Source organism: Electrophorus electricus, chromosome 2, assembly GCF_041902795.1.
Source record: "Electrophorus electricus isolate QZ-2024a chromosome 2, ASM4190279v1, whole genome shotgun sequence".
NCBI lineage: Eukaryota > Metazoa > Chordata > Actinopteri > Gymnotiformes > Gymnotidae > Electrophorus > Electrophorus electricus.
Window position 1 is genome coordinate 39,519,235 of NC_137498.1, and position 14,308 is coordinate 39,533,542.

General features: G+C 42.7%; 1 protein-coding gene across 1 annotated transcript in view; it reads right to left on the reverse strand.

The window, feature by feature from the left end:
• thsd7aa (thrombospondin, type I, domain containing 7Aa) overlaps positions 1 to 14,308 on the reverse strand; it is a 76,752-nt gene that overhangs the window by 23,633 nt on the left and 38,811 nt on the right. The window contains exons 4-8 of the mRNA XM_081703094.1: positions 13,870 to 14,051; positions 10,491 to 10,646; positions 8,647 to 8,850; positions 3,911 to 4,105; positions 802 to 1,054 (exon numbers count right to left, since the gene is read on the reverse strand). Coding sequence (XP_081559220.1) covers positions 802 to 1,054; positions 3,911 to 4,105; positions 8,647 to 8,850; positions 10,491 to 10,646; positions 13,870 to 14,051 — 990 coding nt within the window. The remainder of the gene's footprint in view (positions 1 to 801; positions 1,055 to 3,910; positions 4,106 to 8,646; positions 8,851 to 10,490; positions 10,647 to 13,869; positions 14,052 to 14,308) is intronic.

Sequence of the window (14,308 nt, forward strand, 5' to 3'; positions counted from 1 at the left end):
CACTTGTACTTCATGACGACTCCTAATGGTGGTAGCTTGATCAAGTCTGTGGTGATCAGAAGCCTCATAACTGTTCCAGTTAATCCCAAAGCCTCAAAATGTGCCAAACCATACTGTTAAAGGAACTGTGGAGTTTTTATAACCATAAAGTGAGCTTTTCCTGACTGGCCAAGTCAGTCATGTGACACAGAGACCCCTAAGTGTACTGAGACAAGCAAGAAATGCAAATATATTCTACCAAAACAACAACAGGGAAGATACCTCTCATTCCTTGATGTCTGTGACCCTCTAATGTATGTTGCAGGCTTCAGACAATTAACCACTGTGGAGGACTTGCAGTAACGTACGCAAAGTACCAAAAATTATGCTTTATTTATGATTATGTTAATTTGTCCAGTTGCTATTGCTGTGTATGAAAAGGTCTTTGGTTCAGAATTAATATAAATGCTATCAAACTACAGGTCCCTTATTCCCTTTAACCCCATAGACATTGTTTTTTAATCTCAGTGCTGGAGTGTTAGAGTACAGGGATAATTTTTTTTTTTTTTTTTTTACAAAAACTGTATTAAAAATTGCGCTGCATGCTACATTCTTAATATTCATAAATATATTAAAAGTAAACACCAATAAAGTATTCCTACTGCAGCTTTCCTGACTCTTCTGACAATATTAAGCAAACACTTAACATTGAATGTATTTCTTCAAAATACACTAGAGTTCAGTTCATAACTGTCTGTTAAAGCCATTTAAAATGCAACATGAAATAATCCAGCGTACATTCCCAGTAGAATCGGCACTTACTTCTTGGGTGGCACTTGACCCACGTTGACCCGCACGCAGATGACCTTGCGGGTCTGCATACCCACGGCACAGGAAGCCTCGATGCCCCCTGCCCCTGCTCCTCCAGGGCTCAGGGAGCCATTGGAGGTGGGTACAGAGGTGTCCTCTATGCATGGCCCCCAGGGGCCCGTCTGCCAGTGGTAGACAGTGCAGGGGTGTTCGTTGCAGCTCCTTGCCTCCTGCAGGGCACTGCTGTTGGGACATTGTACGCCACCTGTTACAGGGAGAACATGGCTGCATGGTGAAGTGTGCTGGGTAAAATCTGCTGGCCACATCACGGGGATCAGTTCAGTTTTTATATCACATAGTTGAATTCTAATGAGAAAATATTTATAAGAATTTCTTAATATTTGGAATAGCACTTTACATGGTGGAATTTAAGCATGTGTTCTTATTAGAACTAAAGTATTCCTATTAAAAAACAGAAAAACCCTAGACACAGTCTGAAGAAATCTGTTTTTGTTGCATTACTAGTACTAATGTTTATTTTCCTTTCATAGCATGTCTAATCGTAACTAACCAAGGCTGTACCTTAAAAGAGCTCAAACTTTCACTGACAAACTTTCACTGAAAATATCAACATAAAGCTTCATATATATTTTTAACTTACACACCAGATTCAAAAAGCAAGTAAAACAAACAAAAACAAAAAAGATTTCCACTAAATATCAAGTATGTTAGACATAATGGCCTAATGTTAGCAAACAACTGCACTATCATCTTAGCAGCATACAATGAGCACTGTCTCCTGTGTGTTTGATATGATGATGGGACAGGGGATAAATCACATCCTGCTGCAGAGATGCCACCAAATCTCCCTGGAGGGAGAGCAGTTCTAATGAGCTCTGACCAGATCAGGTTAAAATAGCAACAAGCTGATTAAATCCTTAAGCCTTTGCACAAACCCTCTTTGTTGGTTTGTTCTTAGGGAATGATTATAAAGATCATTTGTTTTTCACAAAGGGGCCAGGAAGGATCTGGTACTTTGTTCTTTATCCAATTAATGTAATAGAGTGGAACTGGAAAATGTCCTTTTTTGATTAGTCAGATGAAATCAGACAAACTCAAATAGAAAAAAAGTGTTCTACCGTGTCTAATACTTTACTAATCTGTGTGCTGTTTACTTAGAAATGTGTGTGTTATTAATTCATAATGACTCTATGTGTTGATAGCTAGCGTTAACAATTTATAACATGAACTTCCCTTAAGTTTATCATCCACCTGCAGCATGTGATGTTGAGACAACGAACTTGCCCATCTTAAAAGATACCGCAGAGAGCCCTGCCAGGGAGCAGAGGAATGACACGGGCTGCCCAGCTGGGCCTTTCACAACCCCTACAGCCTAGACTACAGCCAAGTCGCCAGGGCAAAGGGACTAAGAGGTCAGCCATTACTGACCACAGCACAATCAATGCTGGAGTGAGAAAAATGTATGAACTGTATATTAACAGGTTCTCCTTCAGGAGCAACTGGAAATAACAAATAATTGACTTATCCTTTGTAGCGGGGAAGGATAATGTCCTGCTATAGGTCATTTATAAACAAATTATCAACCATTATCGCATGCCTCATCAGGTTTGCTGGGATCATTAAAAAAGGCTTGCACAGAGCTATGAGGAAGACTGGGCATAATGACCGCAAAAGAGCAGAAAGACAAAAGCTCTTCTTTACACACCATTACTGAGCCTCTACAGTATCTTGTACTGTAATAAGGCAGGTCATTGGACCCTTGCAGCACTGCCCCAGAAAACCATTCTGGCATCAAATAGTTTCACATGAGGATTAACTCTGCCTTCTATTATTTAGTGACCTTCTACTTAGATGAAGGCTAATCCTTTGCATTCGTACATAGCTTGGTGTAATTACTTACGCCGATGCCAGGGGCTCTGTCCCACTCACAGCGAAACCAAAGGCAGCCTCTTGGTGCTCATCCTTAGCTGGCCCATGTGGGCGCAGTCACAGAACCAATTCCGACCTTACGCACACCTCTCCTGCTGCCGCGTCTGGAGCCAGATGGCAGGTGCTAGCTTCATGCTGTACTCAGTCCACGCCTGCTTTGTCAGATGCTCGTCATCCATTTTGGACGTGCTCTGCCAAGCCATTTGAAGCCTAATCAAGCGCTCAACGCAGCACTGTCGGGTCTCACCTCCCCCACACGTGCAAAGTCCATCACACTGCATGAACAATCACACATCCACGTGCTAAATCCATAATGTATTGAGCTGCTTCCCTCCCACCACAGCTGTATTGAATATGCTGCTCTTGACTGTGACCTGTTCTAGTCTGGAAGACATAGTGGAGTGGAGACACCTGTGTGACCATTAAATTGATAGCTATGATATAAAATGAAGCCAAGCTGATTTGTTCTTAGACGTCGGCACAGGCCATACTCTCTCAAACAGCATATTTGTGCAAATGGAATCCTGGCTGGTGAGTGACAGCTTGGAGGAACAGGCTTGCACCTTGAGGCGCTCTCTTCACCATCACTCCATTACAAATCAGACACTCGCTCCCCCAGTCTGGCCCACCTGAGGTTTGAATCACTTAACACTTAGAGATACTCATTACCTTGCCTGCCCAGGGTTTTTGCACAGCTTCTAATGTGGAACAGTGCTGAACAAGCACAGCAGGGCATGGCTGCACTAGATATTCACACTTCAGGTCTTACCTACTAATTGTGCATCAATGGCTACAAACCTACAAATTACACCAAAGGGAAGAAGAACATTTAGAACATACGAAACACCTTTAGAAAAATTCTAAGCATTTAGAATTTAGAGAGTCCTATATTGAAGTGTTTCAGTGAGAAACATTTAATGTCTAATAACTATATAACCCTTACTGTAGTATGGTTACATGAAATGTGTATTAATCTTTGCACTATAACATTTATTTTGCCTCAGTGATAACTGAGCTTGAGCTTTTCAAGTGGCTGTGGAAGAACATAGGTGACATTAAACTTAAAGCAGATTGAAACAGGAAGAGATGGAGGGAAAAGATATTCAGATAAAAAGGAGAAAAAGGAGAAAGGCAGAGAAACTGGGGGCCGGAAGGCCAGAGCGTCACCCACCCTCTCCAGCACTATAGGCCAGAATGGAGCGTGCCCGTGTCTGCTTGCCCTCTGTGTTCTTGCCCGAGCAGGTGTGTGAGCAGAGTGACCAGGACGTCCAGGGGCTCAGCACACAGTCCCTCAGGCAGGGCACCTCGCACAGCACAGGTATGGGCAGGATGGCATCACGACACAGCTGCATGTCCACAAACTCACCTGAGTATGGCAAGCGTGGAGCCAAATATAATCAGCACTTGAAATAAACATGGTAATATAGCCATACAAAAATGTACTGCTGTCATTTTAAAGCAATCTGCACACAGAATATAGCCCACATGTTATAGTTTGTTTTAATGGCTAATTAAAATGCACAGAAATCTATCATTAATTAAAACTGTCAGTGTAAAAAACTTCACTAAACTATGTTACACAATAGTTTTCCATGTGATTGTTACAACAGTACAGGATATAGTTCAGAGCTTTTTTTTTATGTCCTCAATCAATATTTTTTGGTAGCAGCTTTACATGGTAAGCTGTCACCCTGACATACCAAACTAACACTGGTTATAATTTGTGATGTCATTTTTTCCCACCGAGTGTTATGACACATTCTAATATAACCAAAAATCTGTCACTTGACCTAATTTGTCAAAGTTGACAAAAGTTTTTATGACAGTGGATGCTTATAAATGTTTATGTACATAGATGTTTATATGTGCATTAATGTCTCTTATGAAGGGCTTATGTAGCCTTCTAAACAATGCCCTTCAGAAATCTTACCAAAATGTGTTTTGATGGTCTAGTTTGTCAGGGTATGCTCTACATTTGAGATGTCAGACCACACAGGAAATTGGTACTGCACTCACAATCTAATCCCATGTCCTCTTTACTACATGCAATGCTCTACTTATGCACTGCAGAAACACATTCATGTCTTAATAAGCTTTCAGCTTTCAACAAAAGAATAGTGCATATATATGCATATAGGTCTTCTATATGCATATAGGTGTTCTTTCTAACACATGAATAGTGCATATATAAGCATATAGGTGTTCTTACATAAAATCTGCATATTCAGGAGCTCTAATATACCTGGATACCATACTAAGAATGAAACAGCTCTAATATGCACATATATCTTGAATATATTTCCTTAATGTGCAGTCTAATGCAGTAGAAAAGCCCAAAAGTACAGGGAGTAGGTTCAACTGTAGTTCACTCCCAGCCATGGACATGAATTCTGCATTATCTTGCTTCTCAGCTTGGATTCGCAGGAAATGGATGTGGCAGACATAGACACCGGAGAGCTGTTGGAGGCATGAATGAAGTCATGTACACTCCAGTCAAGCTAAGAGCCTTTTCACAGCAACATAAGTGGCAATCGCACCTCTGTCCCACACTGTGTTAGCACAGAAAGGTTTATCTTAGGGCTAAACCAGGAAGACCATAAAGTGCCCTGGGAGACCATCCATTTTGCTGGGCTAATAAAATCCTCATCATGTGCTAATAAAATCTACCAAACGCATACCAAAGATATTGGTTCTCAAAAAGACCAAAAAAGGATTAATTATTAGACCACTAAAAAAAACAGGTGGTCCACACTGAGGTCATCTGAAAGACCTTATTTTGGAAACCAGCCCCACTTAGGCTCTGTATGGGGTCCTGAATTGATTAGTCATACCCCACCCTGCCTTGGTCAGAAAGGACCACTAAAAAAATCCCAAACACTGACAATAAAAGTCACAGCATTGGATGACATGGTGGGACCCTGTGGGATAACCCAGATCTATTCTCATCAGCAGCAGACAACAGGAATCAATAAAGGGCCAGGAGGGCCAGGAGGGCCAGGAGGCCCAGGGACATGAGAGGGATGAGGACAGGACAGCTGGGAGGCAGTTAGTCCTCCTTCTGCTGTAGATGTGGATCCACATCCAAGAGGAAGCCTTCCATGGCAGGGGAAAATCATTACATCTCTTGTTTGACATTGATGATTTTCTTAAGGACAATTTTCTCTCTCTTTTGTGACAGTTTCTCATTAAAAGCAGAAAAGGTCAATAGATACTTTAACATATGTTACAAACATTTGTATCAGGAATTAAATTTGAATATCTCTATCCAGAATAATAAACTTATTTGTTTTTTAAATCACTAGTCATATCTAAAATAAAGCATTTCTAAAACGATCTTTATACATAATTTGATATATCAGGTACATGTTTGTGACATTTACAGTTCTATAAATGTTTGATGTTATCAGTTTATATAGCACAGATTTCTGAAAATCCCTCATCACCTGCATGCATGTATTGTCAATAGAAAAGTACTAGACACCGTCTGACATTGTTCATTTTTTGGGGGGTGGGGGTTGTCACGTCCAGAGGAGATTAATCTGGAGAAAGCAGGCTTGGATAAATTCAAGCTGACTTTGAGGTGTGCTGAGCTTTAATTTCATTCATAAGATGGAGCGAACACAGAGGACAGAACACCACGTTCAATGTCTCACTGAATATGAGGGAGGACAAAGAGAAAGAGGAGTGACTTTGGACAAATCCTATTATTTCTCTCTAAAGCAATGTACCTAGATTTAAACTACAACAAACTCTCAGCCATGGGAGGCAGACCCATGGAAAGAGGCAATAATAAATATTGTTTGAAATGCTAGTGTTTTCAAGTTTTCATACTCTGTATTCCTCCATCCACGAAATAAAAAAGAATCCCCATAGGCACCACTTTGAACATGTTAAATGTCTCTATGACCAGCTTTTAGTATACTTATCATATTTCAATATATCACGTGTGGAAAAGGTGGTCAAATAATGAGCATTCTATATGCATTGGGGTATTCTAAATACGCTCTCAGATGTGACGGTCTTCCAAGAACATAAGTCAGTTTAATAGAGACGTCTAATAGAAATAGGACATACAAGGAATGTCATAAGTGCAGGGCTGTACTATGGAGAAATAAAAAATGATGTTATTCCTTTGAGTTGCACGGGGGAGTAGTCATCACTACGGCAACAGCTGAGACACAGGCAGTAGGACTCTCAGCTGGCGAGAAATGGGGACAGCGATTATGAGACTCTGATTGAGATGCGCACACATCTGTGTGCTCACTATTTCTCCCTCCCTCTCTCTCTCCTATCTCTCCATCCTTCTCTTTCTCAATCTCTCTTCTATCTCTCTTTCTCCCTCCCTTGGGTGCTCATTAGCTGTGTGCATGCTGAGGTCGAATTTCCTGGTAATTGCTATGTCTGCACATCAAAATTCTCTTAAACAAGGAGAGAAATCTGCAGATGTGAAGTACAATCACAGTGCACACACTTAGAATTCATTCATTAATGTGCCCCTGTTTCAGTGACACATTTTACCAGAAAAACCACAGACGTCACAGAGCTGGCATTTCTATCGTAACAGTGTGATAATGATCTTCCTCAAATTCACCATCATCTAAGTTTATTTCTTTCTGATAAATTGTACTGAATTAATCTATTCAACTACAATACATTTATATCCTCCTGTTTCAGTCATTCAAAATTAATTTTTCACTTTGTTGAATCATTCAATCAGCTATGCTGCTCTATTCTGTATTAGATTAAATTAATTAGATTGGTTAAATTAGAATTCCAATTAAACTGCAATACATTTTTCCCTATCCCTCCTACTGGTCTTTCATCAAGCCGACCAAAACATTCATCCACAAAATCCCATTAAAAATGCATTAGTGCAACGTGTCTGGGTGTCTGACTTCCCCGAGATGCACTTAAAGCTAAGAGCTGAGAAAAAAAATGAAGCTTGAGAAGACCACCTTTCAGGCCTCCATGTTACTGTGGATAGAAACAGTTGAACACACATGATTAAACCTGAATAAGGCTGAAGAATTTATCACTAAAGACCTACAGGACAATGCCCCAGAGGCAGTGTTGTAATATTTATGTCCGCTTGCTATTATCATGGAGCTTGTCTGCGTAAGTATGTGTGTGTGTGTGTGTGTGTGTGTGTGTGTTTGTCAAAGGGACCTGGTAGTGATAATAGTAGGGTTTGGGGGGAATGTGGGTTGAGTAAACATCTTCCCCTCTGCCTTATGTGCCACTATTCAGTGTGAGCTACTGAAAAGCAACTCCTTGTCCATGGATGACTGTGCTGTAAGCTATTTACCACAGTTATAGGTATGTGTTTGTCCCTAGGAAAAGCATGTGCTTTTCTGATCTCACAGATGGCGCCTGCGTAGCTCAGCCACACTGCCTTGTAGCTATTCACTCAGCCCGATAATGACTGAACACTGGTGAACAGCCCAGAGCCTTTGGGCCAGTTAGAAAGCAGACTGCAATCGCACATGAGGCATGGGGTGTAGAGTGGTACAAGCCAGCAAACACACCGCTCATTGCTCTGAACTCCCCCCCCCCACCTTTGGCCACTCGAACAAAGAGGGCTACTACCAGCAGCTACAATAAAAACAGCAATTACCCCATTGGGTAGCAGATCAGAACAAAGGGCCTATGGATGGAGTTCATGAGCACATTTATCTGCGCAAGAACTGAACAGTCTGGATTTGTCACTGCATTTTCAGCCAAAGGTAGCCACAAAATGGGCCCTGAGCATCTCTACTGGGATTGTATAAAATGCTGTTTAATTAAAATGATTTGTTTCTATGGAATGACTCATAACACCTGGAGACTAGTTTTAGTTACAGTGCCCTGAAACCATCGCTTCACTTTTTCTGCTCTAAAACAATTTTCTTGTACGTGGGAGATTCTTACCATCGCTGTTGATGCATTGTACTTGTGGGTTCTGGGTACCGGGTCCACACTCTCTGTTATTATCAGGAATACATTCTTCCAGCCTCACCAGCAACCAGTCGTAGCAGCTGGGTTCCTCACATGGTATAGCTTCCGTCAGGTGGGGGCAGTTTCCTGCGCCACCCGTCGGCTCGTTCAGAACCTTCCTCTTCCTCAGTTTGAAACCTGCCATAAGCGCAGGCACATGGGAAGAATGGCTCATTAGTCACCCAGCACTCCCTGTCCCCCAATCATACCACATTTAACTCGACAGCCCATTAGGCAGAGAAGACAAAGGAAATTACTGGAACTGCTAAACATAATTATTATTATTCTTCATTCATTACAGCTTCCCTCCAAGGAGACTAACATGTTTAGCAAATCATTAATACAGTACAGCCTTGGAATGCGGGGTATGTGAGGCTGAACCTGGTGTTGGCCAAAGGTCACTGTAGTGAGCCCCCACCCTACAGCTCACCAGTCCCTGGGTCTAATCCCTGGGTCTAATCTTCTGCTGTCTGGAGCTGATAAGCAGGACCAGAGGGAGTCAGAAGGGGTCTGCAGGACCAAGATGGCCAAGGTGTCCATCTCTCTGATTATTTCTGTACTTCTCTCCCCACTGGCATTTTTTCAGCCTTGTGGTCGAAACAAAGGTCATTGTGTTAGAAAAACAAAGAGGGGTGGAGGAGATTGTGTCATGTGCTGCTAAACAGATCTAGAGGATGTGTGTGTGTGTGTGTGTGTGTGTGTGTGTGTGACACTACTCTGCCTGATTCCCTTTAAAATGCCCAGCACTGGGTGATGCTCCATTACTAGAATCTCTATGACTTAATGAGCACTGGGGGGCCATGACCCTGCAGTAGTGTTCCTGGAGCACATGAACACATCATTTGTGTGTCAATGTTAATGCAAGTCTTACTAGAAAATAAATACTATTAGTACAAATTAGATTAGTAATTACAAACAACTATTTATAAGTTTTTGAAGGACAAACATAAACACATTTGGATCCCTTCAAAGGAAGATAACTAAAGTTATAATGTCTGAGACACACCAATGTCTCTGTTGCTCTGAGATCCCAGTTCTATGAGACACATGTGCAACACAAAAAGACAAAGCACCCCGCTCCAGTCCCGTAGCCCATGGCATCTGGGGAGATGAGCGCATATCCGGATGTGAGCACCAGAGCATGCTGCCTCCCGAATGTGCAGGCGTATGCTGTAGAGCATGAGTATCGGAAGAAGGAGCATGCAAGATGGATATAGGGAGGGAATCCATCATTAAAATACACGGCGGAGAATTTGTTCCAGTTCTAGCCATTTGAGTCGCTTCATTAGGAGAGAGTCAATACACATTAACCGCTGCACAGGTTGCTGTCGCCGGCGTGATGAACGAGGCAGGCAGACAGCATGGCAGCTTCATCGCTGGACCAGCACTGACTGTGAGAACCAGCAAAGGGGATGCGAGCAGCTTTTATTTACTTCCTTCTCCATTTGTCAATCACACGTCTTCTCTCCATGAAGGACACACAAAAGAGGAAAAACCCCTTTTCTTATCTTTTTTAACCCCTTTAACCCTTAATCTGTGTCTGGTAGCCTCAAGGCTTTTGGGGACGTGCAGATTCCGATAAGCACCATAACACAGACACTGAAGGTGACACAGTTCAAGGAGCTCATGATGAGGCACATGATGTTTAACACTTAAAGAAAAGCCCCCTGATCCATTGCCTTACCATGAATGCAGTGAATGAGTGCATTGAAGTGGCCCAGGACATTACAGCAAAGCATTAAATACATAGTGCAGCTCCAGTTTGTAGCGGAATTCACCTTTCTTGGAGCTCTGGTCCTGACAGTTCTCAAACGTGCAGGGTCCCCAGGCACTCCAGGAAGAGACCTCACACTCCACTGGACATGGGATGTGACACAGCTGAGTGGTGTTGGGAGGAAGCCCTATACACAGGTCGCTGTTCACCGGCCGCGAAGCTGTGGAGAAATGAAATGCATGTATACAGCAGGCTGACATGGAGCTCTAGTGCAGAGGTACTACACTGCTGATCATTTGATCTCTGTGTGTGATGGACATACTAGTTTTATTTTACAATGTACTTGGAGACATGTTAATGTGCAGTGATAAGTCAAGTTTAAACATTTCTTAAGGTACACATTAAAAAATGATTATCAACCCATTACTCATTGTGGCTCAATGGAATTAAGGCAGAGAATGCATCACTTAATCTACCTTAAATGTATTTTTTGTTTTTTATTTTTATATCCAGAGACACATCCACCACATTTCATTTTTTTAAAATATATTTTAAGTGCATTATTTTTTCCATTTTATTTTTAGCTTCTTGTGTGTGCATGTCTACAGCACAGTAGGTGACTTTATGCAAGGTCACAGCTCTGATGGATGTCCCCATGACAGATCCTAACTTCATTCACATGCAAATTGCTCTGTGTGACCAAAAGGTGTGTGCCTTGATGGAGCTGGTTGTAAAAATGTGTGTGTGTGTGTGTGTGTGTGTGTGTGTGTGTGTGTGTGTGTGTGTGTGTGTGTGTGTGTGTGTGTGAGTGTGTGTGTGTGTGTGTGTGTGTGTGTTTGGGGGAGGTGGGGTGGTTAAGATGTGTAAAATAAAATGAGCTTTCAAGACAATTATTAATTCCTAAATAACTCATGAATAAAGGTAATCAAAGAAATTGTTAGACTAAGCTTGTTTAAGTGAGTTTAAAAGTGTGTTTTCAAATTAACTAATGCTATGATCCATTATCCAAGCATCACACCAAATTCAGAATGAACTCATCTGAAAACAGAGCAAACGCATCACCCCTAAAGAGACTGTAGAACAAATAAGCTCTGGAAAAATGTATTATTTAATTTAGTTGAATCCAATGTCCTATTTGTCTTTGCTTTTCAAGTATGTGATTGTCTTGCATTCCGATTTACAAAGGCCTGCCTCTGGTCGTGAGTCTCTATGAGCCCCTGCTATGGGTCCCATTAACCTAGCCTGATTAATGACTCTCTCCTTGCTGCCTGACTTTGCTCAGTTGGCACATGGCTTGCGCAGAGGCCAGATGGTTCAGGCTTTGCCACCTAGGGCTCACGCAGCCTAATTAGGGTGTCACTGTCCCATCGGGCCCTTGCCCCCAGGCACCAGTGCATGTGCAGGACCACCGTCATCATCATCACCATCGTCATCAATAACTCCATGCACCCACCATGGAGATCTGCATGGCAGCGGCATAAACAGTCATCGTGCTGAACCACTCGTGCAGGCCCCTCAACAGGGTGCCACTTCGATTACAGTCAGGGTGGAAACACAGCCAGGGTGGAACTAATGAACATCAGTGGTGCCGTTGCTTAAACACTGCCTTGCTTTCTCGCACTCCGGCTCTCTGCATCCGGGGCTGTGTTAATGGATAAAGACTGAAACATCTGGCATCTGGCAATCAGCAGCCCCCCCCACTGAGACAGGAAATCTCTCACTTTGCCCTCTCCTGCTCGTGCCACAACCAGCACGAATGGCAGAGCAGGGCACGGGAAGGAATGCCATCTCCACTGGCAGAGCAAAGCACTGTGAGCTGCTTTTGAAATGCAAAAAGCACGACTGCTTTCCAGCACCATTTTATGCATATTCATACTCTGAGCTCGGGAATCCGGCATTAATCCTCAAATGACTGGATCAGATTTGTGGTTCAAAAAAAGCTTTCCTATTCCCATGGCATCAACACATATGGGGATCACAATGATTATCGAGCCTACTGAGCATGTTAAATACTGCAGTGCAAAACATGGGGGGGGGGGGAGATGTGGCTAGCCTCCAGAATGTCCTACTAGAGCATTTAGCCGTCATTGCTGATAGAAAATGATCAGATTGATTTGGCATAAAACATACTGCTTGGCGTTATGTGAATCTGCATTCCATAATTGCTTCACATTAATATAAAGATCTGTGAATAAATCAGCACAGCAGTATATTACCCTGACATGGTCAATTACACGCAACCCCTGCTGTTAACTTAAGGTTCCCTGTTGAACCAAAAAAATCTGTGTGGTTTAACAAGCCCAAAATAATGGAGAGAAAGAAGAGTCATATCAGATGGGTCCAAAAGATAGAAGAAGTGAGGAAAGGAGACTCATGCAGTATACCAGGATTCTGAAGTTCATATCATAAAGACAAGAAAATCACAAGTGTGTCTGTACATGTGTCAGTGCTCCCCGCATGCTTGCTATGCATCTCATCAACAAGCCACAACTGGCACCTCACTGAGGCAGGCGGTGATGCCCAGCCCTTTCAACCTGTTCAGGGCCAAGGCAGCAGCCCTGCTGGGAGCAGCACTGCTCAGTGGAGAGGTACAGATTACAGACATGTTGCTATTTGAACAGATCTCTTCTCATGTAGTGTTCTCTCTCTCTATCTCTCTGGAGGAACCTGCACTGGCTCATGGATAGGGAGCAGCTGTGGCCATCTGAATAAGTCTTGTGAGAGGTCACTGGATCAGCGGACAGAGCAGATGGCAGGAGACTCTGCGTGTCAGTCTGAGAAAGAGTGCAGGCATGCTACCAGCTTCAGTGCCCAGCATGGGGTTACGGGGACCTCTTTGGCTATGTCACATCATACATAATGAGTGTGTGTATGTGTATGTATGTTTTCAATTTATTTAATTTTAGGTGGCATTAATGTACTAAAATACCAAAGCAACAAAGACAGCATGAACATATAACTTTATATATCTTTATTTTCTTTAATTATACCTATAACCCAGATTCAGATGACAGGTAGATGGAAGCAATACACATCTAGCGATTCACATCTTTTTCTCAGAATCAAAATTTGTACAAAATGCCATGATCTGAAAAGAGTATTCAAGATAATTACTCTCTCATTTACATTTTTATTTTTGTCTATGATTTCTACATGAGCTGAGACAGCACCTGCTGTTGTGTTCCTAATGGGCAGTGCTAACAGAGCTGGAGGAGTGAGCTTCTGCCCACTACGTTAGCACGTGTGCCAGGAGCCTAAGAACTTCAGGCAGCCTCAGCTACATTTTAGGTGGAGGAGGTTGGAGAGATGCAAACCAAACAGCAGGCATTTATACAAGTTGTCAAGCCCAGTTGCCTCTGAGAACCATCTATGATCTATGATCAAGTTAGTGTCTGTCATTATGCCTGGGTTGTTTGCATAAAGCAGTCAGGTGTAAAGGTTACCTTCTTTGCTCTTGAGGGAGTTGAGGTTGGATTGGAAGTCAGAGGGAGCCTGAACACAGTACACCTCCCTATTCTGGATCCCACCTCCGCATAGCCCTGTCTGGTTGCCCCGACGACGGTCCTGTTGGCTGAGGAGCACATCCACCCGGCATTCACTCCACTCCGTGGTCTTCCAGGTATAACTGTATAGAGTGAGAGAGAGAGTGAGTGTTGGAGGAATATTACCAATCTCATTTACTCTTCTAATCATCTCCCACAGCAAAATCTGACACCTGAGTACTAGGTGTAAATCCAGCACAGGGGATTTTGCCATCCCCTTGTCTTACTTCCCATAGTAGACATGAAAGGACACCCTGTGGCCTTCGTCCTACTGTGTATGTGAATGCCACAGCAGTTCTCCTGCTATGAAGTGGGGCTATGAAGGTAGTTTACTCTCAGA